This window comes from Phoxinus phoxinus, assembly GCF_949152265.1.
Source record: "Phoxinus phoxinus genome assembly, chromosome: 9".
In the NCBI taxonomy this organism is placed as follows: domain Eukaryota; kingdom Metazoa; phylum Chordata; class Actinopteri; order Cypriniformes; family Leuciscidae; genus Phoxinus; species Phoxinus phoxinus.
In genome coordinates, this window is record NC_136884.1 from 4309765 (window position 1) to 4335693 (window position 25929).

Genomic DNA, 25929 nt, shown 5'->3' on the forward strand with positions numbered 1-25929 from the left:
GGACAGGTTGCGTCTAAACGAACAAAATGAACGTGCGAAACGAGCACTAGAGCAGCAAAAGCTTGAACTTGAAGCTGAACGTTTGGATCTAATAAAACAAGGGAGAATGCCTGGTTTAGGAGATTCGAAGTTCGATATCTCCACTAGTTTACGGCTTCTTCCCTCATTTAATGAGAAGGATGTAGACACTTTTTTTCTGTTGTTTGAAAGGGTTGCAGACGCGCAGGGTTGGTCTGATATACATCGCGCTCTTATGCTGCAGTGCACTCTCACGGGGAGAGCACAGAGAGCGTTCTCCGCTCTCAGTGTGGATGATGCGAAAGACTACGAAATCATAAAGACGTCAGTTTTAAAATCATTTGAGTTAATTCCAGAAGCCTATCGGCAGCGATTCAGAGGTATGCGAAGACGTTTTGATCAAACCAATGTGGAGTTTGCGAGAGACTTGCGGTTACAATACCAACGCTGGTGCGTCGCCTCTAATGTTCATACAGTTGATAACATGACAGACTTAATAGTCTTGGAACAATTTAAAAACACATTGCCAGAGCGAGTTGCGATATATATTGCTGAAAAGCAGGCAACAAACGAGGCAGATGCTGCCGTGTTGGTAGATGAATACGAACTAACGCATAAAGCTCATTCTGGCGAACGAGGGCGTTCAGTAAGTGGACAAAGAGACGCGTTTTTTTTTCGTAATAAAACTCCAAACGTCAATCCTATACCAGTAAATCAGGATCGCTCAAGTGTAACGGTTGATGCAGAGCAAATTTGCCGTTATTGCCAAGGGAAAGGTCATTGGAAAGGGAACTGTCCGGTGCTGAAGTCGAAAGCTAAAGCTCGTTTTTCGTTTGTGAAACCTGCTGCTTTGGCTGTGTCGCCTGGTAATTCAGATGTTGTGCTTAGTAAACTGAAGCCTAATTATCTTCCGTTTATTTCAGATGGGTTTGTTTCACTACTTGGCAATAAGGAGAAGTTTCCTGTAAAAATCTTGCGTGATACAGGAGCATCAGAGTCCTTTATTTTGGAGTCCGTGTTGCCGTTTTCTTCTTCTTCAAGCTCCGGGAGGTCACTTTTGGTGAGAGGTATTGATCTTAGTACTTTAGAAGTCCCTTTACATAAGGTTGTGCTCTACTCTGAGTTGGTAGAGGGGGAAGTTGAGTTGGGTGTACGCCCGGCCCTCCCTGTTGATGGGGTGTCTGTTATATTAGGGAATAATCTGGCTGGGGGCCGTGTTTGGCAGACTAGTCCTATTCCTGTGGTGACTGATTCTCCTCAGCTAGGGAATGAATCTGATGATGGTTTTAGAGAATTTCCTCAGGTGGTTGCCGCTTGTGCGGTGACTCGTGCTGCTAGTCGTGCTGACGCGGAGGACCTGGAGGTTAAGGCTGCTGCAGGAAAAATTAGCTTTGCTTTAACAGATTTTCCTTTGACTCTTTCTCAAGAAGAGGTAGTCAAGGAACAGCATACAGATCAATCTCTGTCTTCGTTGTTTGAGCGAGCTGTTCCTGCTGACTGTTTTGAGAGTGTGGATCATGGTTATGGTGTTCTTGATGGCCTGCTAGTGAGGAAATGGACACCCGCTACAAACATTTCACTGGGGGAACCATGGGTTCAGGTTGTTGTGCCTGTCACCATTCGACAGCTGGTGTTAAAGACTGCTCATGACATGTTGGGGCATTTAGGGGTGAGAAAGACGTATGATCGTATTATGCGTCATTTCTATTGGCCAAAATTAAAGAAAGAAGTTGCGGCCTACATTAAAACCTGCCACATTTGCCAGATGACTGGAAAGCCCAATCAGGTTATAAAGCCTGCACCTCTGCATCCAATACCTGTTGTAGCTGGTCCTTTTGAACATTTGCAGTTGGACTGTGTAGGGCCATTAGTTGGTGCTAAATCTGGGTCTAGGTATTTGCTGACCGTAATGTGTCAGGTAACCCGTTATCCTGCTGCCTACCCACTACGCTCTATTACTACCAGGGCCATTGTAAGGGCTCTTACGCAGTTTTTTTCTATATTTGGTATACCAAAAGTTGTCCAGACTGACCAGGGCTCAAATTTTATGTCTCGTGTTTTTGCTCAGGTCTTACGCCAGCTTCATATTAAACACAACAAAGCCTCGGCTTACCATCCTCAGAGTCAAGGTGTTCTTGAACGTTTTCACCAGACACTGAAATCGCTTCTCCGTGCATATTGCATGGAGTTGGGACGTGACTGGGAGGAAGGTTTGCCATGGCTGTTGCTTGCCTCTAGGGAAGTCGTTCAAGAGAGTACAGGGTTCAGTCCTAATGATTTGGTGTTTGGCCATTCTGTACGTGGACCTTTGGCTGTCCTAAAAGATGGTTTGGACCTCAAAGAACCTACAAAAGCCTTGTGTGATTATGTCAATGGTTTTAGGAGACGTCTTTATGAGGCGGGGAGGTTGGCCCGTGAGAAGTTAACAAACACTCAGTTTAAAATGAAGGAGCAGTATGATAAGCGAACGGAGCGTCGTGTTTTGGTAGTCGGTGATAAGGTGTTGGCTCTTTTGCCGGTTGTGTCATCTCCTTTCCAGGCAAAGTTTTCTGGACCATATACGGTTGTCAAGAAGGTTTCAGATGTTAATTATGTAATTGCCACTCCGGACAGAAGGAAGAGTACTCAGTTGTGTCACCTTAACCTGCTTAAGCCATATCACGAACGTTCAGATTCATTTAAGAGTAAAACTGTTGCACAGCCAGTAGCTCTAAGTGATGCTAGTTTGTCTCCTGGTTTTTCTCTTGTTCCTTCGGTGGCAGCGCAGGAGCAAGAGGAGATCAGAACTCCAGATGATGGGGTTTTGCGTGCGCGTTTGCACAATTCTGAGACATTGATACAACTTCCACAGTTGCTGCAGCACTTGTCTGGGGACAAGTGCGCTGAGATAATTGAGTTAATTAATGATTTTCCAACTCTCTTCTCAGATACTCCGACTCAGACGCATCTCTTGAAACATGATATAGATGTTGGTGAGGCTTCTCCAATTAGGCAGCGGTTTTATCGTGCTTCTCAAGAGAAGCGGAAGTACATCGACACAGAGGTAGAGTACCTTCTCGACAGTGGGCTGGCTGAACCTTCTGCATCGCCCTGGGCATCACCATGCCTTCTGGTTAACAAGCCAGATGGTACCTTCAGGTTTTGCACCGATTATCGGAAACTTAATGTGGTCACAAAGCCAGATAGTTTTCCCTTACCTCGTATAGAGGATTGTGTAGACCAGGTTGGTGCCGCGACATTTGTGAGTAAATTTGACCTCCTTAAGGGCTACTGGCAGGTGCCCTTGACTGACCGGGCAAGAGAGGTGTCCAGTTTTATCACTTCGCAAGGGTTGTTCTCGTATAGGGTAATGAGTTTTGGGTTGCGAAATGCTCCTGCCACCTTCCAGCGACTGATGAACACCGTGGTCGCTGGTCTAGAGGGTTGTGCTGTGTACTTGGACGATGTGGTGGTCTTTAGTAACAGTTGGGGTGAACACTTGGACTCTATTAGAGCTCTGTTCCAACGCCTTGCCCAGGCTAACTTAACTATCAATCTCGCAAAGTGTGAGTTTGCGAGGGCGACGGTAACTTACCTGGGAAAGGTGGTGGGCCAAGGACAAGTGTGTCCCATTCGTGCTAAGATTTTAGCCATAGATCAGTATCCGTCACCTACAAATAAAAAGGAGTTGATGAGGTTTTTGGGTATGGCAGGGTTTTATCGTTGTTTCTGCCCAAATTTCTCTTCTGTTGTTGCTCCGCTGACTGATTTACTTAAGTCCGGTGTTAAGTATAGCTGGACACCGGTTTGCCAGTCTTCCTTTGAGGCCGTTAAAGCTCTCTTAACCTCTTCTCCTGTCCTTGCAGCACCGCAGTTGAACCAGGCGTTCAAGCTGCAAGTGGACGCTAGTCAGGTTGGAGTTGGAGCTGTTTTGCTCCAAGAAGATGAACACGGTGTTGATCGTCCGGTTTCGTTTTTTTCTCGAAAGTTTCTTTCTTATCAGGCAAATTATTCTGTCATTGAGAAAGAGGCTTTGGCGTTAATCTGGGCGCTTCAACATTTTGATGTATATGTAGCTGGTGCCTTTTCTCTGGTGGTCTTCTGTGACCATAATCCGTTAACGTTCTTGCACTCACTTCAGAATCCAAATCAGCGCCTAATGAGATGGGCTCTTTTTCTGCAACCATACCATTTGGACATTCGTCACATTAAAGGCACGGATAATGTGATTGCAGATGCCTTATCTCGTGCTCCCGCTGCTTAATGTTTTGCTGTTGTTACCCTATGTCTTCTTTCCTGTCTCTTCTGTCATTCCAGGGCCCGGAATTACAGAAGTTGGACAGTTGTGAGTTGCGTCTGAATAGAGGGGTTACAAAATTTGTATATAGTATCGTGTTTTTGTATACATCTTTTGAATGTGTTGCACATTTTTCTGCACTAAATGTTCACTCCTAATACCAGGTTACTACGTTTCCTGTAGTGTTATGCACATGGTGGTTGTGGTGTAGCAATGCCTCCAAGACCCGTTTTTTAAGGGGGGGGGTGTTACATCCAGCGATTGTCTGTATTTCTTCTGTTCTATATTTTCGTGTCTTGTTGTTATCCTAGGTCAGTTCCTGTGCTTAATTGATGGGGTGTGCCGGCGCGCGAGGCGTGTCCCAGCTGATGGCATAAAGAGGACTTGGGTGTGGCGTGAGAAGGCGCGGGAGAGACCAGCTTTGTTTTGTGTTTGAATTGTTGATCCATGGTTGTGTAAACTTTGGAGCAAACAAATAAATCCGTGACCTTTGTTTGCCGAACTTTCTCCTGCCTTATTTGTTACTATATGAGAGCCAGTAGTAACAGCGGGCATATCAATATGCGTGGTTTCGAATTCGAAATGACACGTACTCTGTGTATAGAAGGAGTGTAATGGTTCTGTGTAAAATATTTAACCGCACTGTTCTCCCCACACGGTTTGGTTAATCTCAAATCTGCTGATTCATCTATAATATGGTTTGTTGAAAAACAACAACACATACACAGGCAGATGAGTTTCACTGATGTATTTTGATGGAGACACTGCCTGCGTCATATACATATCCTGTCTGCTGGCTTCCAGATACGTTACAACAGTGTTTGTCAAAAACATAGACTAACAGTCACTTTTTGAATACTTTGTTCGATGTGAGTGCCTTATGCTATAACATGACCTGTCATTTACACCGTCAACACCCAGGTGAAGAGTGCAGATGAGCCCGAAACCTCACACATTGCATTCTGTGTTTAAACAGGCACACGATGTTAATTCGGACAGGCACTGGGCAGGGCTTGACAGGAAGGACCGTTGATGGGACTGTCACGGTCTCGATCAAGGCTGTTCTGCATCATCACAAAAGTTTATAATTTGCACGTTTTTTTTTTTGCGAGAAGATTACATTACAAGATTACGGGCGCACACATTAGAAGCATACACACAGAAAGCCGTGTCTCTAATAGCATGCGAAATTGCGAATAATAAATGGTTCTCCTGAACATAGCACATACCAAACTGTACCGAATTTGTGAACCTTAAACCGTGATACAAACCGAACCGTGTTTGACAAACATTTGAACTGTGACCTCCGTATAGCCAGATGCTGAAGCGAATAGACCACACATTTTACAAGATAAGATTTTTGTCAATGACCAAAATCCTCTGCCACCCTCCTGTCAGTCATCTCTCCTTACTCTCTTCACATGATAAGTGAAATCTGATGTACTATCACTACCACAGGAAGCCTAACCCATGTCCCTTTCCTTTCCGAATTCGTAATTCAGCTTGGGGCACATCCCTATGTGAAACACATTATCAGTCTATTTCTACACCATTTGTGCTAATGATCTGACATCTGTTGTGTTCAGTAAATGTAAGTATATTGTTTTTTTTTTATTTGCATGCCGGTACGTTGTTTAGACAGCGCGAAGTCCTCTGATCCGTATCGATCTGCAGAAACATTTAGAGCCGGGTGTTTTGCCTGTGCTCCGGACACTTGCACTTCTTCCTGACAGAACGAGCGTGTAATGCCAAAACAAACAAATGCTGAACAGTCAGGCGTTCAGTAGCGGGCGGATCACATTGTGATAATAAGACTAGCTGATGCGTGACTGATGATGCTTCATGTTTTCTCTCTCTCTCTCTCTCTCTCTCTCTCTCGCTGTTGCTCACGGATGGGTAAACAGCAGCACGCGGCTGTCTGATCATCACTCTGGAAAGGCCTGGAGTTAAAATATACAGATAACACAAATTACAGCTGCCAGCCAACCACAAAACACTCATTCTGCCTCCCTTCCTCCTCTACAGGAGTTTATGTGTCACTGACTGCCGTTATCTTTGTCACAATAGAAATTAAATTACAAGTCTAGATGCTTTGCATTGGGGGTTTTAACTTTAGTAGTACTAATTGGCTTCTTGAGGCCAACTTATTTTTTTTTGTGAATATAAAAATCGAGATATATGACTTAACCTGTTGTCTATCTACATGCAAATCATTCTGTTTGTTTTTCCAGTGTGGTTCTTGTTGACGTTGAGAGTGTATAGTTTGCTCTGACCCATAACCGGGGCAGCTGTCCTTAGAGTAATTGGCAGTGTTGCAGTCCAAACACATGCTGCCCGGCAGCCTCACAACACCACACTGGCTGTGCGGTCTGTTGCTGGACATATGGACGGCCGAGCGCTTCACATGACTGACGAGTTCACCTGTTACAGCCGTTCCACACCAGCAGCCTCGAGTCGGACTAGTGCTAGTGAACTTGATTTGAGCTCACTGGGGCACCATGTCGGCTTGGTAAAGAGTCTCTTGTTTTGTTGTCCAACAGCATGGACGATTGTATTTTTTTATTTTTTTTATTTTTATAATCACAGATTTGTTCATTTTGGAGGCTTATTGCGCTGATGATTCACGCTCCAGCGGGTCTCAAGGCCTCCGCTGTGAAGACTTTGTGCTGTGGTCCACCATCTGGGGCTTAGAGAGAGAGAGACATGCTGTTCAGTGCTGTCTCACTCTACTCTGTCTTTTGCCTTTGGTGTTGCGCTGCTTTATGAAGCGAGTGGCGTGTGTTTGTCTGGATTCAGGTGTGTGTTTAAGTGATCTACATCACTCATTTCTGTTCTCCTTTCAGTGACATCCCTCTACTCTACAGCTAATTGGATATATAGCATGTCAATCATTTGTGTGAGCAGTTTGATTGGCTCAATCCATTCTGATTTTGAGGGTCATACAGTACGTTGCATCACAGTATTATAATTCGATTGAGATTGATCGCTTTTCTTTCATTTTTGGTGCCAATCACCCTACACTTTCTGTTTATATATTTTTGTTGATCAGATCTAGTCTGGCTGTCACCAGACCAAGCTCAATCTTTTAAGATTGAACATTGGTGTCGGGAGTCTGCTCTGTATTTCTTCTGCACAAGAGGCGCGTGATCAACGGGCGTAGTTCAAATGCAGGAGAAATACATACAGGTTTCCAGCCTGAGCTGCAGGGCGAAATCAAATCGCTGGAAGATCACGCTGGGTTTACCCAGTCTAGATCAGATCACTATTTCATAGCACATTAAAATGCAGATAGAAGTAAGATGCATTACTTTCAGACTTCACTACTTTCCCATAGAAAGCCAGTTAACACGAGAAAAGTCATGTGACCGTCAATATTGACCATATGGGAGCTTGTGGCCTCTGAGATGTCCTGGTCCTGAGGTGAGGGTCTCCACTATATTGAAGGGTGTGTTACTAAAACCCTTATTATATTAGATTTCTGCTTCCTAATTCTTTATGGGCTGCCACATATATATTTAGACACTTGACACAAATGCTCAAATTCTCAGGAATGATTTTATTTTATTATTTTGTTTTTGATTTGTTTTATTTTTCAATATTTTTTTTTATTTATATATTCAATATATATTTTTTTACATTTTCATTTGATATATTTTTTAAATATTTGATCAGATGACTGAAACCACCTTCAAAGCTGGTTTAGGGACAGATTCTGACCACATTGAATGGTGTAAATGCAATCCAGCTACATTCTGTATATGCTTTTTTTTTTTTTGCAATATCATCATACTCTGTTTTGTCACCTAATTAATTTTGCTTAACATTTTAACCATAAAGTGTGTATGTCATATCTCCTGATGGGCATTCATTTGTTCTTCAGCCCTCTGGGTTGAGACGAGTCACTGATGTTTGTAATAATAGAGGTGAGCAGATCAGATGTGATGATAAAAATGACTGTGAATGACAATGATGATATATGGATTCCTTCCTCTGGTTAGTGTTAGTGTTAACAGCTCAAGGCAGTGTGGGGTATTTAATGAGAGACGACTGATGCGGTCTGTATTCTCTTTCACATCTCCGTTTGGGTGTGGCTGTCGCTCTGGTTCATAGATGAACGTGTGTCAAACAAGGTCACCACAGTGGTGGAAATGTTTCTGGCTATAGTAAAACATTTATTATGCCAGTGAGACTGGTTTGACCAATACCGAAGGCCACATGAAAGCCTTAAACCTTTTCTTTTTAGCCTTCCCTTGGTAAACGAGCCTTAAAAGCTGTTGTCTGGGCCGGAAAGCCTGTAAACACTAGAAAAGTCATGTGACTTTCAGTACTACTGTACTGTATATGGAGTTTGTGGCCGTCTGCAGTCCTGGTCCTGTGGCGAGGGTTTCAACTGGATGAAAGTGTGTGACGCTGAAACCCTGAGGGAGATTTCTGCTTCCTGAGTGTCTACGGGCTGCCACAAGTTGAACTTACATTTTGTTGGCGGTTTTGTCACAAATGCTTTTATTTTTGTATTTTTTTATTATAAATAAAAAATAATATATATATATATATATATTTTTTTTTTATATATATATATATATATATTATACTAATTATTTATATAATTATTTATTGATAAATATACATTTTAAAATCTGCTGTATAGTAAAAAGTACTGAAAAAGCATATAAAAAGTAAAAAGTATTTAAAAGCATGATGAAAGGAAGTATTGATTATTTGTTATTGAATGTTCAGGGAATGTTTAGGAAATGGACGTGCTTATCTTGACTGTCCTTAATTTAGCATCTCTCACAATCCCTTAAGTGTGAAGATGAAGATGAAGATACAGTTTGTATGATTCTCCAGCTGTTGTATACAGAGAGAAGGTGTTAAGCATGTTTCTTACTGTCTGGTCCTCTATTTCTTGTGCTGGAGATGGTGATATGGCTCCAAAATCGGTTGAATCTGTATTTCAGGTCTGAGGACATCAGGGTTTCGTATGGCTAGATCTCTCTTATAAGAAAGAGGAGAAGTATTAGGAGGGTGTTGAGGAAAATAGAAGAATAGAGAACCAAAACCATTTGCTTCTCAATTGAAGGAACAATACAAAGAAAAACGTTGTGAGGAGGGATTGGTTATTTGAGCACAGTGACTAAACATCACGAGAAAAGCACACACAACAGTGACAGAGGATTCTACATAGGCTATAGTGGGTTTAGATATGAGTCAAAGAAACTCCAGTGTGAAATCAGGATGAGTTATCCAGCAGTGCTTTTCCAGCTCTAAGTATTTAAAAGCTTTTATCTAATATTACGGCAGCGGATCGCATCGCAATCCCTCTACACGTACACGCACATCCACGCACACACACACACACGCACACACGCGCACGCGCACACACACACACACACACACACACACACACACTGAACGAAAGAATCAGAGAGCCGATTATGGCACAGAATGAGGTGAAGTGGGCAGCTTAACAAGTCTGACCTATATCCACATTTAATCAGAGTCATATATGATTTAGTCTGGCCTGCGGAGACGCTACTCGCTTCATCTCCTTCACTTATAGTGCTTTTAGACTGAAAAACACACTTTTACAGCTTCTGCAAGGTGGGCGTCTCTCCTGAATCAAGAATGAAAGCTGTGAAAAGCTGAAAGGGAATTTAAAGCTTCAGTGTTTTAATTAAATGTATTGATACTGTATGATTGACTGTCATGTTTTTTTTTTTCCTCCTCAAGAAGTATTTCACTTACATTCAGGGCAGAAAAAATCATGATGCACTCGGTGGTCTTCAGATATCTCTGCTTGGAGAGGTACAACGCATACGCTCAAAACACTGCTCATCTCACGCTTGACTTTTCCTCCTCATCCGTCTGTGTTTGAAGAAAGAGGAGACTCTATGATAATTCTCTTTGTGAGACACCAGATGATATTTCTCTGACCTTTAGATATCTGAAACACGGATAACAGGCAATTCTCAGCCAATGGCCCACACCGAATGGCTTCATTTATTTCTGATAAACCTCCAGAGCAGATCTATTCTTTAAGGCCCGTCAATGACACAAGCACAATGTGAAGGGAGCGTGTGGTGTCTTTTGTGTGAAGGCACGGCTTACAAAGATGCCCAAATACCTAATGTCTGGAGGAGGGCTGAGGAGTGTGGAGTCTCAGGAGGGCTGCGACTCAGATTATTACTAATACCAAAAGTGTGTGTGTGTGGCTCTGTGTGCATCTGTTGTCTTGATGCTGTGAAGCATTACATGAGCTACTGACAGGCAGACAAGCTCCGCTGATTTTAAGTGTTGTGAAGCTCAATTTTCTTTTTATATTTAATTAAATTCAAATTTGTAATTACATTTTATTTTAAATATATTTTTAGATTATTTTATTTGACCCTTTATTTTATTATATTTAATTTTTTTATTTTATAAAATGTTATTTCATCTATTTTATTTTTTTTATAATTTTTTACTTATTTGTTTTATTTTACTCTTTATTTGATCTTTAGTTCTTTATTAGATCATTATTTCATCTTTATTTACGTTTCCATCCATCCATCCATCCATCCATCCATCCATCCATCCATCCATCCATCCATCCATCCATCCATCCATCCATCCATCCATCCATCCATCCATCCATCCATCCATCCATCCATCCATCCATCCATCCATCCATCCATCCATCCATCCATCCATCCATCCATCCATCCAATACTCTATCTGCTAACCTCCTTGTAGCTCTGTTTCAGATATTGACATTTTAATGTACACCTCTTGTAGTTTTCAATTATCCTAGCTTCTTCAGATCCGTAGCAGACCGAAGGGTTAAGTGTGTTGTGGTGTCACTGTCCAGGCTAAGGAATGTCTAAATGAGCTCATTAATTAACAGACTTGCTCTCTGTCAGCACATGAATCCGTCACTTGCATTCACATTACCATCAACAGCGTCTTCCTCTTCAGCAGCTGCGGTAATGAATGATTTCCACAGTGGCCGCTCCTTTGGCACAAGCGTACCAAGAGCCGTGCCAAAGAACCCCGAGCTCCTGTTATGAAGCACAGATGAATTGCTGGTCTGACAGACTGGCGATAGATTCAGATTCTTACATCATAGTGTGTATCGCAGTGCGGTTGAGGCTAACAGCGTGGAGATAGCTGTGGTGAGATTCTCTGCATTGCTAAGAAAGGGAAAAGGTTTTTGATTTTGCATGTGGAAGAGCTATTTACATCCGTATCATAAGTCATTTACTCTGGTTGAAAGGGATATTGGGTTGTGTTCAATTTTCTGGATTGTAATTGCACATCCTTGGTGTCTCATGTCGTGGAGTGTATCGAATTTAATTGCCTGTTAGTATCACAGGCGATTACATGCCCTAAATCCTGTTTTGTTCAGTAAGAAAATGGTTTTACTTGTACTAAATGCTTTAGTACAATCTCTTGCCTAATTATTTTGCAACTTCTTGATCCCCAACAAACAAAATATTCCCAGTTCCTGCATAATGTATTCGTCCTACGCTGCAGGATGCTCAATGTTTAGACCTAAATATTGTGTTAATAATTCAGTCTCATTTGGCAACACGGTCATGGACAACACAGAACCCAGTGTACATTTGCATATTAATGTGGTAATGAATAATTAATGAATCTCGAGGTTGATTAGCTGTCAGGTTCATGGGTGGATCACACATCAGTATGGGGCAAGGTTGGTTTAAGTGAGGGTAAATGCACATTAGGGGATCCTTTTGAACCAATTTTCAGTGAACTGCATGTTGATACTGTTTGAATAGCATATTTTTTTTGGGTGCACGATGGCTAATGGCTGATATTATGATATCTATATTTGCTGTTTGAATGTGTTCTTATAGCAGGGGCTAAATGTCTATCTATGTATTAATATTTGTAAAAAAAAATATTTGATACGTACAATATGTATTTGTGTATTTTGTATTCAGTTTAATTATGTAGTTTACAATGAAAGACAAATATAATTAATTTAATTGTATAGTTTGGTTTACAAATTATAGTCATTATTATTATTTGATACATTATTATTTTTTCTTTTTTTTTCTATGATTTTTGCCTTTATTATGATAGGACACTATAGAGTAAACAGGAAATGAGGTGGGAGAGAGAGAGGTCGAACTCGGGTCGCCCGAAACGCAACGGCGCTATATGTCCACAAGATATTGATATTTTTAATATATCGGCAGTATTTTGGCCACCATACTGTCCAGGTATTGGCTTTGCCGCTGAAAATGACTACTTAGAGCATTTAAAATATGTTAAGGCTACTTTTTGAAACTTGTTGTAAATGTAATGCTATTACAAAATTGCCTACTTTTGATTAGCATGTAATATTTAGTTGTTTTAAAAAAAGGTTTCAGTCATGTTCTCTTTTATAATTGGTCACCACACCGTGTGATTCACACTGTAACATTTAATTTTGTTCAGGCTCCAAACCGTCGGATTCTTCCACACGCCACACAATAAATCTTCTGAGCTCTGTTTCTGTTTCCTGGAAGCACTGAGGCAGATACACATGTCACTTGGCCAGAACTTGAGCGGCGAGGGTAAACCCATCATCCTGAGCTCTGTGTCGGGCTGTAAAAAGCTTAGACTACCCAACTGTAGCATCACACCCTCCGCAGACCTGAAACCAAGTAGCAGACCTAAACCAGATCTGCAGTTAATCCACACAAACAGTGTCTTGTGTTGAGTTCTCTATTTCCATGTCTGAGCCAAAGGGATGAGGCTCGCTGTCGTAGGTCTGTGTCAGCCCAGCGGGATTATAGGATGCGAGCGCATGGCACCCTGCTGGGGATTGGACTGTGTGTTTGTTTCTCTGCCACATTCCCACAATGCACATGCCATCAGTTCATATCAAAGTTGCTTTGACTTTGCTGCCAACTTATAAAATATTTTTATTAGGGCTAGGGCACCAACACATTTCACGATTCGTTACTAATTTTGATTCAGAGCAATTCAAAATGTATTACTTTGGATATATCATGCACAGTACAGTACATGTCAATTATAATTTTTTTCTAGCGGACCATCAAACTATAAACATTGAATAGCTTTCTTGAGGTAAACATAACGTTACGTGACCTATTGTTCACAAGCTGTTTTATTGACGTCTTTCCGTTGATTGAGCAATTACATGTCACATGATACTTTTCTGTAAGTTGTACTGTATCTTTCAACATACCTTTTGTTTATTTTGTGCTATAACTAGTAGTAAAGAGAAAGAGATGATTGGCTCATAAAGTGGCTACAGCAATCTATCTGTCACACAACATTAAAGAGCACCAAACTGGTATTTATTTTTTTAATTTCATAATAAATTGACAGAATTTGAAAGCCAAGACTTTGTTTCATATCAAGAGTATCAAAGCTTATTGCGATTTATTGGATGAGAGGTGGTACAAATCATGTGAAACCAAGTGAAGTTTTGTTCACATATCAACAGGAAACATAATAGACTAAAAGAATAAGAGTTCAGTTAATCAAAAAGAGAATCTGATTAAAAATCAATATTTTCAACCCAGTCCTAATGTTTAGGCATCAAACACGCACGCAAAGGCTCCTTCAACTGTGTGCAAAATTATGCAACCTAACAAAATATATTTTAGGACAAAATCTAAGCATTTTATTTATCAGACAATCCCAGAATTTAGTGCAACACAAAATGTTTTATGCAAGATAGTGGATGGAGTCAAGATAAACTGTAAAATTAAGTGTATAAATAAAATATATTAACATTACACACAAAATATTAGTATAACTGAATAGTAGTGTGCAAATGTATTCAGGGATGATTTTTTTTTAAAGACATTTTGGGCTGTGTCCCAAACACAGATTAGAGATAGTGCTAAAAAGGATTTTCAGTGCAGAATTACTGATGAGATTGTAATTTAGTTCCAGGGTTAATCTGGGTCTGGAAATCTGGCACTCTACTATAAATATGGATTTAGTTATAAATGTTGTGAAATATTATTCATGTGTTTAATTAATACATTGTGTCATCAACATACTAGGTTAAAGTAAGGGGTTATTTAAGGTTGAAATAATCACTGGATTTGGCATCAAATCTGTAAAAAGAGACCACTTTATTTGAGGCACTTGGTTGCAAGGAAACTAAATTTCCATGAGCAGAACTGCAATAATTTGCTTTCTCATTTTTGGCTGTGACAGTTATCAGTTTTGGATCAACAAGTCTTCATATATCCAATGAAAATCATCTGCGTCTTAAGCAGTGACATTAAGTGTGTCCAAATACTTTTTGGGAGCACTGTGGTTGAACTTTTGAAAGCATGTTTGCCATTAAGTTTACCTTTTTTGGAGAGGTAAGGGTGTCTCTCTTCCTCACATTCTTGTTCTTTTTCTTTCTTCAGGTAATTAAAAACCACCGAAAGTATTTTTCGGTCACTGAACAGGGTTGAGCCTCTTTGGCGACGCTCCAGCTCAGTTAACAGCTGCCGTACGGTTACCGGGGAAGGATTTGAGCTCTGTCAAGGACTCCGCATCCAAGATGAATAATTTAATGTGCTGCTGCCGAAAACCTGTATAATTAATTCAACGGACCTACTTTGTTATTTTGCCTTCCAAATTTTAAAGTCAAATCACACAGATCCAGAAAGCTTCACAACCCAAGTTGTCCCTGAGTTTTGAAGGCAGCTGTATCCTAGCTGAGTGGATGAGTGTTTCAAGGAGATGCACTGAAATCAAGGACGGTTCTAGTTTGTCATTTCTTAGTAAAATATTCAGTTAGATCCAGGTTTTACAATTTTAGTTTACCATATTTACGATTGTATGAAATGTGAAATGCAATTGTAAATTTTTAAAGGAAAATATGAGTGCTGCTTGTCTGTGCAAAACTCCTCTTCAGTGGTTTCCAAGGTGTTGTGATGCGGTTGCTAGGGTATTCTGGGTGGTTATGTAAGGAATTGTAAGGAATTATGACCCCTTTTTTTTGATTCACACACATACACACACACACACAAACTCCTAAGACTCATTCCAATCAATCATAAGATTAGATTTCCTTTGTTTTTGATTCACTCAAAAGAATCAACTCATATGATTCATTTATTTGAGAATCAGTTACACTGGTACACTGGTTGCACTCTATGCTTTTGATTTACTAAAGGACTAAATCAACCAATAAGACTCAGTCATTTGGCGATTAGTTTACATGATCATGTTAAATGTTTTAGATTCGCTAACAAGATCCGACTCTGAGTTATTCTTTTGGGACTGCACGAATTGCTGTGTTTTTGATACTAGAATCGACACATTGGAGTCATTCTTTTGGGAATCGCTGGAATACACTGGTCAAACTGAATGCTTTTGATTCACCAAAAAGAATCAACTCATAGGAGTCATTCTTTTTGGAATCAGTTGGACTACACTGATTTTACTTAGTTTTTTTTTATTCTCTAAAAAAAACTGACTGCCAATAATGATTTGATTGGGAATTTCTGAGTGTTTCTGGGTGCTCTGTGCATCTTAGGATGACATTTTATAATCTTTAAAAATCTTACAGCACACACACAGAGGTTCTCAATTGGGTCAGAGCCTCTTTGTTAATATCCCAGATTGGCCTATGTCCCATAAAACTATGAAATCCACTCCACAAATCATCTCTGATTCATCTCAGGCAGGTGAGAGAACCTGATTTAACACACATATCCCATAATCCCCTGTGAGTGGAGTGGGCAATGATAACATCATTATAATAGATTTGAGAGCTGTCATGGTGGCTGTTTGTGTGAGGAATGCTGATTACAAGACATATATTATTTTCTCTCTGCAGTTTCTTTTTCATCATTTTCCAGTCTGTCACGTCTTCTTTTCCTCTTGTATGTCTTTCACCATCGTTTAGTCTTCATATTCTTAATTTCTGCTCTATTTCTTTACTTTTCTTGACTTCTTCAAAGGCTCTTAGCGTACATGCTCATCAAAGCGAGTCTCCTCAGGTGAGTCTCTCTGTTGAGCGCTTAAGGAAGAGAGACGCGTCACTTTTATTAAACCTTCCCACGGTGCTGAACTTCAGAGCAAATCTGGCAACCCTGCCCTTATGAGCTTAAGCTGAGGTCACGCTAGGCTTTGAGCATCTGGAATTACTTCAAACCCCACAACACTGCAAAAAAGACAGCTTTTGGGTTTGTGCGCTCTTTGAATTCAACCAAAAAGGTCAATCTGTGACGTTTACATTTTATAAATCAAATGTCTTTGCACAATGCAATTTTGCAGCACAGTGTTTGCCGAACTTCAGCTTTGGTTCATAGCTGATCAAATGTGTATGAATGGAAGGGAATTGAGCAGTTTTTTTTGTTTGTTTGTTTTCTTCAGTGTTCTCTTGATTAAATTCATCGTATAAATGTCATGACATGGTTTGAAATGTCATGTCACCAGTTTTATTTAAGTGTAATTGAGATACTTTTTGTCCTTTTTATTAGTTTTATAAAAAAAAAAATATATATAGCCTATATATATATTAACCATAGTTAATGCACTATCAAACTAACATGAATGATCAAGGTGCAATTGTATTGCTAAAATATTATACCAAATATTATAATATCATATTATATATACAAATATATAATATATGTTACTTTTTTATTCATTAAGTTGGCTTGAAAAAGAACAATTAAACAGTTTTTAAATGTAACTGGTTTTATTTGTTATTTAGAGTATTACTTTTTGTTTCAGTTTGAATTAATGTCTTTTATTGACTTCAATATTTATTCATTTTATATATTTATTTCATTTAGCATGTTTTCATGGTTCAATACAGTTTTATTATTTTTATAATAAAGTTCAGCACTGTTATACTTGGAGTGTTATGTTTGTTTTTATCCAGTATCAATTTAAAAAAACTATCAGTTGATTAATCGGTTATCGGCAAGTATGGCCCAACCTAGCTATCGTTATCGGTAAAATCCACTATCGGTCGACCTCTATTGAAAAAGTAATGTTCGTTACTTTTCTAGCCCAAGTAATGTTCATAAAAAAGTAACTCAATTATTAATGTGTAAATATATAAAGTAATGCGTTGCTTTACTCGTCAAAAAAAGTAATTGATTATATAAATGTTACTTGTAATGCATTACCCCCAATACTGACAGTGGAAAAGACTGATGAGTTATCGTTAAATATGATTGTATTTTTTTGTGTTGCAGTGCTGGCCAGTTTTCGAGGAACGGTGCAGCATGGCTTGCCTTTGGAGATCGGTGACACGGTGCAGATCCTGGAGAAATGTGAAGGTGAATACATGAGTGCTGATGCCAGCCACTGTCCTCAAAACCATCTTTTACATTTATTTCATTAGTATAAACCCAAGTGTCTACACCAGTTTGGACCTGCTTGCAATATGGTTAAGATGGACAATGCTGTTCTATTACTTGCACAGGGTGGTTATTGTCCCAGGTAGACTAACTTGCCCAACATTAAAGTGCCCAAAACAAACATTTCTCTGGTAATTCAGTAATATTTGTAACCGAAAAATGAAGCAGATTTAAACAGGTTTAGCTGGTATTGGCTCTTTTTGCATTCCAGCAGGGCTGCTTGAGGATAATGTTGGTCACTAGTAAATGTTGTTTCGGATGACGGTGTGTTCCCACCAGGCTTCTTAATGAGCTTAACCAGCAGGACTTCCTTTTCAAACTAGCTTTACCGGGACGTCCATGCAGGTTGAAGGGCTAAAACGAACAATTATTTTGATTTTTTGACTAATCTAAAATAGAGTAAATCTGAACTAAAGGTTAAACTGAAATAAAATTAAACCTATATAGTAATTGTATTGTAAAGCTGTATCCTAAAATAACACTGCAATTAAACCAATTTATGGAAAAACTGTTTACTGACCTTCAATGAACTACATACAAATCTATATGAGAGGGTTTGTGTATGCAAAGTATAAAATATAATAGAATATGTGAGAAACCAGATATAACAAGTCAAATATCTAAGATGGCCTTTTCACCAGGGTTGGCTTGATTTGATAAACTGCTGACACAGACACCTGTACCACCTCTCAAACGGGACGATTTCAAACCAGTCTTTTTTTGTGACCCACAATCGACTCCTTCGTTTCCTGTTTCCACCCTTTGAAGACTCACTCCTTTGTTCTCTGTGTGCACTCGTTTCCTGTTTTTTTGAGTAAGAAAGCCGGTTTCGGGTTGGAGAACACCCAGTGACATTGTGATGGAGAATCTTAAACGGTAGATATGAAACTACGTAATCATTAGTTCCTGACTGACGGTCAGTGCTAAATCTCATGTTTCTGTATTTAGCAGCTATTACACTCTTTACCGTAAGTGCAGAGGGGATGCAGGCCCCCTGTTTTTCACACCTACAAACTGCTTCACGGCTTTTTGCCAGGAAGCACAGTAGTTTGTGGGCTGGTTTGCAGTGGGCAGAAGTTTCATCAGTGCTGGAGATGATTAGATGACAGGGGTAGTGCAGGATGTCAGTGAGGCAAAGTGAAGCTGATGTTGAAATTAACTTATCATTGCTTAGTCTCAATACACTAAGTAAAGGTTCTATATAAAAGTCGTCATGAAATCAAAATTGACCCTATTTACCTTGTTAGCCCACATTACTAGTCTTGTGGTGAACAATTAATCTGTGCAAATTAATAAACATTAGTTTGTCGTGGTAATCTTTAATCATAATCTGACCATTTGCATCCGCTCTGGAATCGTGTTGCTTCTCTGATGACGGCTTGGGTTAAATATCCTTATCCAATCTTTTGGCCTAAAGGGTTCTTTGAACACCTACAGAGTTCTTTAAAATTGAATAAAGAACCCCTGGGTTCTCTATAGTCTATAGAACCACATTGAACCTTTTTTATAAAGCCAGTCTCAGACTATAGTAGTTTATCCCCGATTGACCCCTCCCAACAATCTGAGAAATAGTATTGTCCAGTACCTTGGACGGTTGCGATGTTCGGACCAGATTATCTATGCGAGTCGCTTACGGATCAAATATCAAACATGTTTAATATTTAGGATTTTAAATCAGGTTGATTATGACTGATTACTTCAGTACTTTGTATGTCAGTACTTGTTGTAAAATTTTACGCTTTGTGCGTGATGCTCCCAGATTTAAAAGACAAAGTTAAATGCCTAATTGAAATTTGGGGTGATAAAAAATTTTCATAACAACGGTCCTCCAAAACGCATAAAAATACAGGTGTTTAGGGAGCATATAACAAATATAGGCTTTAATCTTCTGATTTAATCCTGACGGATGACATCTATTAATGGAAACAAAAAACGGTGCACTCTGACCAATGAGAGGACAGTTTACTTTCATGTGACTCAAATCTCATTGCAACATTGTTACTATTTAAAAAGCTGTTTTGGAACAAACCAAACAATCTACAGGTCTTAAAATGAGACTAAGTTCAGTTGAGTAAATAAAATAAAATATGCCACCAAGTTCCTACAATATGTGATAATAAAACATGTTTAGAGTTGTGTTTGTTGTACATGGTAAATCTTCAGCAAAACAAATGCTACAATCGCCAATTTGTTTCTTAAGATGCCGTATTCAGTGCTACAGAATATGATTGGATGTTTGAGATATTAAATATCTACATCTTTCAGTGGAAATAAGAATTTGAAATGTTATTTTCACTGCATTTGCACATACATTTGTCCTTTCTAAAAGAACATTTCCAACATTACCTATTGTGTTTTGTTAGATAACGTCCTTTGGAAAGGCTTCAGTCAAGAAACATTTTGCCGATATTAAAGATGAAAGTCACAGAGATGTTTTGTGTTGCAGGTTGGTACAGAGGATGCATCCTCAAGAACCCGAATGCCAAGGTAAGCAACGGTCTCTTTGTCTTTTATCAGGTCTGTCAGTGTCGGATGCTATTTTCGGTTGCTGAAATATCACAGCGACACTGTCAGAGGAAATGCACGGATCAAAGCCAGTCTCTCTCTTTATTTCTATCTTTTTGTTCCCTCGATTATTAGTAGACTTATTCACTTTATTTTGATGTTTATCTCTTTCTTTTTAGGGCATTTTCCCATGCAACTACATCCATCTAAAGAATGCACACATCAAGAATAAGGGGTGAGTTGAACCAAACATTCAGACCCTCCAAATAGCAGAGAATTCAGCTTGGTTAATCTGCTTTTTCTGTAGTAAATCTCCCCCTATGGAAACTTTAAACTGGAGTTTCGGTGATATTAATAACGTGCGTACTCGCAGATATCCAGCATCTCTGTATAAAGTGCAAACATGCACACTTACACATGTTCATTACTGCAATAAAGCCACCTGAACCGTTTGCAGTCTGCAAAAAAAAGTAATTCCAATGATGTTTGTGTTGCACCACTAAACCGTCCGTTTTCACATGGCATGATTTGTATTTTTAAATGAGAAAAGGTTCAGTGTGACGTATTAGATTGACAGTATGTTAGCTTGATTACGGCAATGAGTGCAATCCTTTGTTGTTAGCTTGTTAAATTCAGAGTGAATGGCAATCAAACCTACGAGAACTCATGTAATTCATACATATCTGCCAATGTTATTGTTTTGCCTACTTCTGTATTCTGCAACCATAAAGTTTGGTTTTCTAGATTTAATGACTTTTTTTTAATTGGTGTACGGATATCTGAGACTGGGCTGCCTGAACATAATGCTAAATGAATGTAGCGACGGCGAACAGAAGGAAAACGCCAGCGCTCCACTATACATCTGCTTTCTCCTTTGATTAACGTATGTATAACAAGCGCAGAACCAGATGAGGTGCGTCTCATATCTGTTGTGCTGTGTCGCCCACATTTGACTCACAGGCAGTTTGAGACGGTGGTGCCGACTGAAGACTCTGTCATTACGGAGATGACGTCCACCCTGAGGGACTGGGGCGCCATGTGGAAGCAGCTCTTTGTGGTAAATACTGTTTGGGCAAACACAGCAGTCCGCCCACAGCCACACACTGCCTACGTGAACTCTGGGTACACAGATGCCGATGGGCGGAATATATTATGTGTATTTTAGCTGCTGATGCGGGGGAAACTGTATTTGAATTATTTCTAACACCAGGGCATTATATATCAGTGTTACAGCAATACAGCCCATTGCTTCAACATTTCAGTGGCTCTTCCCTTTTCCCTTTTGTTTACGCTAATAGAAAAACGAAGGAGATCTGTTTCACAGACTGTGGCACGTGATGAATGAGATTTTGGACCTCAGGCGGCAGGTTTTGGTGGGTCACCTGACCCACGATCGCATGAGGGATGTCAAACAGCACATCACTGCACGTCTGGACTGGGGCAATGAGTGAGTACAGCATCACCTGACCTGTGTGATGTAATAAAGCGACAGGTTGCATCTCAAAACACCCATCATGAACATGCTCAAGTCATATTTCACACAAATATGAAAACAATAATTATATTTTATTCTACATGAAGAAAATAATTGCTTTAAATTTCTCTTACTGTAATCCCCCCCAAAATGTTATTATTACCATCATTTAAAAAAAAAGTAATATTGTTTTTGAATACTTCAATTTCCCTACTGTTCAAAAGTTTGGGGTCTGTAAAAGTGTTGAATATTTTGTTTAAAGTTTCTTATACTTATAGGCTGTACAATAAAAATAATAAAATACTGTAAAACAAAAACAGTAAAACAGCAATATTTTGAAATTTTATAACAATTTAAAATAAGTTTTCTACTGTGTTATATTTTAAGATGTAGTTTATATATAATTTATTCCTGTGACCAACGCACAATATCATTGTTTATTATAAGCATGTGTTGCAGGTTTGTCGTCTGCCTTTTAAATGTTCAAGCTCTCTAAAGCAGGATGAATTCTGATTGGCTGTCAATGTTTTTATTGTTCATCAGTTGGAAAAAATCATTCTGAAAGTGATTCCAACGATGTTGTTTCTCTGTGGCATTACCGTTATAATTGCTGTGTGGACTCTGCTATGCTTTTATGTTTAGAAAGGTTTTTAGAACTATATCTTTGACCGTGTTTACACCGGGAATTAAGATGCATTTTGGTTTATTGGATCACAAGTGGATGGCACTAAACAGGTTTAAAAGGGGACTAAAACGTTTTGAGCTTGTCCGCTCTCTATCACTTCAGGTAGTCAAAAACGGATTAGGCCGGATTGCTTTCATAGTGTAAACGTTCATGTAGTCGAATGCGTTTGAACAGCCACAAAAGACCGCCTACTGACCTAATATGTAAACATTATGGGAAGAGCACTAGCCAGACGGGATTTAAACTTTATCGGCTGAAGAACCAAGTTTGGTTTGAAGAGCTCACCAAGCACAATGTCCTCTCTCACCATTCCTGATTGATTTCTAACACTCTTGCTGCTTTCATAGCAGAAATAAAAGCTGCTGCTCTCCGTATGTTTCTCCGTTGTCTCCTTGCACGTTCATATGCAAATTGCGTGAACTTATTCTGTCCATTAGATCGAAAGATCTGAAATAGCCCATACATTTACCCGCCCATAGACCCTCCCCTCAAAGAAATCAGGACTGAAGTGGTTGAAAGTGGACAAAGGAGTAAACGGAAATGAGTCCGATTGACCAAACTGCATCTTAATACCAGCTGTAAACAGGGCCTTTATAGTTATCGTCCTTGCTGTGAACAGGCTTTAACATAGACATATGTTGTACACAGTCTGGTAATGCTGTACGGTTTCCGTCCTTTCACAGGCAGCTGGGTTTGGACCTGGTACCCAGGAGAGAGTTCAGCATGGTGGACCCGGATGAAATCAGCGTCACTGAGCTCTATCGACTGGTACGTCTGTTTTGCTGCGTTATCACACGACCACGTTTCTGACTCAAGAGTTTATCGTCTCAGAAAGTTTCCCGATTTAGCCACTTAATCCCGTTCCATTAAACGTAAGAGGCACAAGATGAAAGCCTCACGCTCTACCATCAGCTCGAGTAACAGGCCCTATGGGGAAAATGACAGTAATTCTGAGACACACTGACAAGATACGCCGTAGAAAATTACAGTCGTCATGGATGTGGAAGTCTGGTTGCCAGCCGGAGGGGTTGTTGACAGCGGGGAGTCTCTGCTGTGATATAATTGAGCTATGCGAAGCACATTGGAGAATTACTTGGGATAAACGTGACCTGAAATGTCCCCATACTGTGTAATGTAATGTAATGACCCTCGGCTGCCAGACGGACTCCATTACCGCACCCTGTCTGTGGTTTATGTGGCGGGCACACACACTTTTGCCATCAGCTGCGTGTGAGATAAAACACAAGGTGGATGTTTGCAACATTCAAATTGCTGACGGCCCACTTTTTTTTTTATTTGAACACGAATCTCAAAAGTTGTAACAGTTTTATTAAAATATCTTTAAGGTTTTATTTAAAATTAGAACTGGTGTTTATGATGAATGACGATCGAAGCTAAAATGGGTTGTGGGGGGTTGGTAAATGAGTTCTTGGCAACCGTTATTGATTTATTTGGGTTATTTTGTGCTATGATGGTCTAGTTTAGCTGTGATTGAATAGCAGGCTCAACAGGATGGCGGTTTGTGTGTGTTTAGACGGAGCTCATTACCTTTGACACATACCCAATGTGCTGTGATGAATAGTGTGTGAGTGAATCAGGTCACCCAGTCTCACCACACACACTTTAATTAGTCTGGAGGATTTAGACATTACCACAAATGTGTGTGTGTGTGAAAGAAACCGAGAGATTGGGAGTGGGAAAACTTAGCCAAGAACAATGAATACGCAATGAATTGGACAATCATAGTTGCTTTCACTTTTTAATGCCGCATTGTCATTGAGTTTTCCCTTGCTCTTTGGTTTGGTTTGGTTGATTGTTCATGATAATTATTACCCCACACACGCTTGATCAGGGCACAGGTGGTCTTTGTTTGGAGTTCTTGATGTGAAAGTAAGCGGTTTAAGAAGTCTAGAACCTTCCGTTCCGTAATCTGACCCGACCTGCCAAACGGGGAATAAAGTCTTTATTGAAATTCCTGTGCTTTATCTTTTTAGCCTATTCATTCCCATTAAAAGCTTCGGTTAACATAATTTCTTGTAAAGGAGGAATTGCTGCTCTCTTTGGTTCTCTTTCTTCATTTATTAAAGTTGGCATGAAAGGGAAGTTCAATAGTCTTTTCTTTCCTATTGTAACGTATATCTAAGTAAAATGGCTTCTCGAATAAAACAAATTTAGGGCTGGACTGGCTTTTGTCCATCGGGAATTGATTGGATGGCTGTGTTTTGCTATTGGTCGATCATGTGACTGGCAGGTTGCCCCGCCCTCGTGTCGTATACATGTAATCAGAGACAAGAGTGAGGGGAAGTTATTTAGATTAAACATTGAGGGCATATGAATAAAAAAAAAATGACGTGCACAGATGTATTCCATAAACATTTTGTATTTTCCAAGTTCATGGTGACTTAAATGTACTTAAATGCTTCTGTTTTAAATCACACATCACCTTACAATCAGCTGAAACCCAACTTGTGGATGCAATTGAAGTATTTAACATTTGTACATATGCATTGTAAAAATACAACTATTTCACGTGTTAGAATCTCGCTAAATACGTTACCTTAAAATGCATGATTACTTTTATGTTCATGCATTTAAAAACTATTAATGTAGCTACAACTGTAAAAAAAATACTTATTTGAGTAAGTACAATGTACCGGTAACTACGTCACCTTAAAATAAAGTAAAATAAATTCTGTTTTCAACATGGTTTGTGAGACATCAATTGTAATTACTGCTTAAAAACTTCCAATGCTAATTAAGCAAGGAAAGGAATACTTAAAGGTTACATCATTAGTATTATAAGTTTTTAAATAAGAGTGTTTATTAGTGTCCATCTATGTCGTCCTCATGCATACACACAGCATCACAGAGAGAGCATAATGCACTGTCCTGATATATTTCACATCACACCTGTTCACACCTCGGTGTCCTCACACAGCGTGCGGTTCAACGACTACTCAATCCCAAGTGAGAAGTGTGTTTGTTACACAAAAACGGTGTGAATGTGCACTTAAAATGAGCATGTGTGCAGTGATGTGCGTGCACGTGTGTTTGTGTGTGTGTGCGCATTTGACATTGCTCTCTGTGGTGTCATTGCAAAGAAAGGAGCATAATAACTGAAGCAAATTAGATTTGGCCGGCTGTAAAAGAGCCGTGCTGTGAACATGGAGCTACTGGAATTCAATGGAATATCCAATACATTTCTGCTTGTTATGCACAGCTTTCCCTGCTTTTCTGGGTATTAAAAAGACATAATGCAAAGTTAGAGCTTTATTTGGTGTTTACATGCATTGTGAATGCTTTTTTTCTCTTGCTCCTTTGAAAAATGGTTGCATCACATGTAATAATCTCTATGTGTTGGAATGGATAGATGGAGCATCGGCACCGGAAGAAAGAAACCCCGACTCCTGTCAGCACACATCACATGTTTGTCCATTTGAAGAGTCTGATGAGCTCAAACCTGGGTGAAGAACTGGAGGTCTTCTTCTTTATCTATGATAGTCGAGAGAACAAACCGCTCAGGTGAGCATCTAACTATTCATGTACAGTATATGGTTGTGTGATTTGTCAGCTCATACACTACCGTTAAAAAGTTTAGAGTCTGTAAGATTGTTCAATGTTTTTTAAT

At 39.6% G+C, this 25929-nt stretch overlaps 1 protein-coding gene across 1 annotated transcript in view; it reads left to right on the forward strand.

The window, feature by feature from the left end:
* dock4b (dedicator of cytokinesis 4b) overlaps positions 1 to 25929 on the forward strand; it is an 86316-nt gene that overhangs the window by 13774 nt on the left and 46613 nt on the right. The window contains exons 2-8 of the mRNA XM_079624217.1: positions 17473 to 17556; positions 20084 to 20124; positions 20322 to 20377; positions 21103 to 21199; positions 21441 to 21589; positions 22985 to 23069; positions 25672 to 25823. Coding sequence (XP_079480343.1) covers positions 17473 to 17556; positions 20084 to 20124; positions 20322 to 20377; positions 21103 to 21199; positions 21441 to 21589; positions 22985 to 23069; positions 25672 to 25823 — 664 coding nt within the window. The remainder of the gene's footprint in view (positions 1 to 17472; positions 17557 to 20083; positions 20125 to 20321; positions 20378 to 21102; positions 21200 to 21440; positions 21590 to 22984; positions 23070 to 25671; positions 25824 to 25929) is intronic.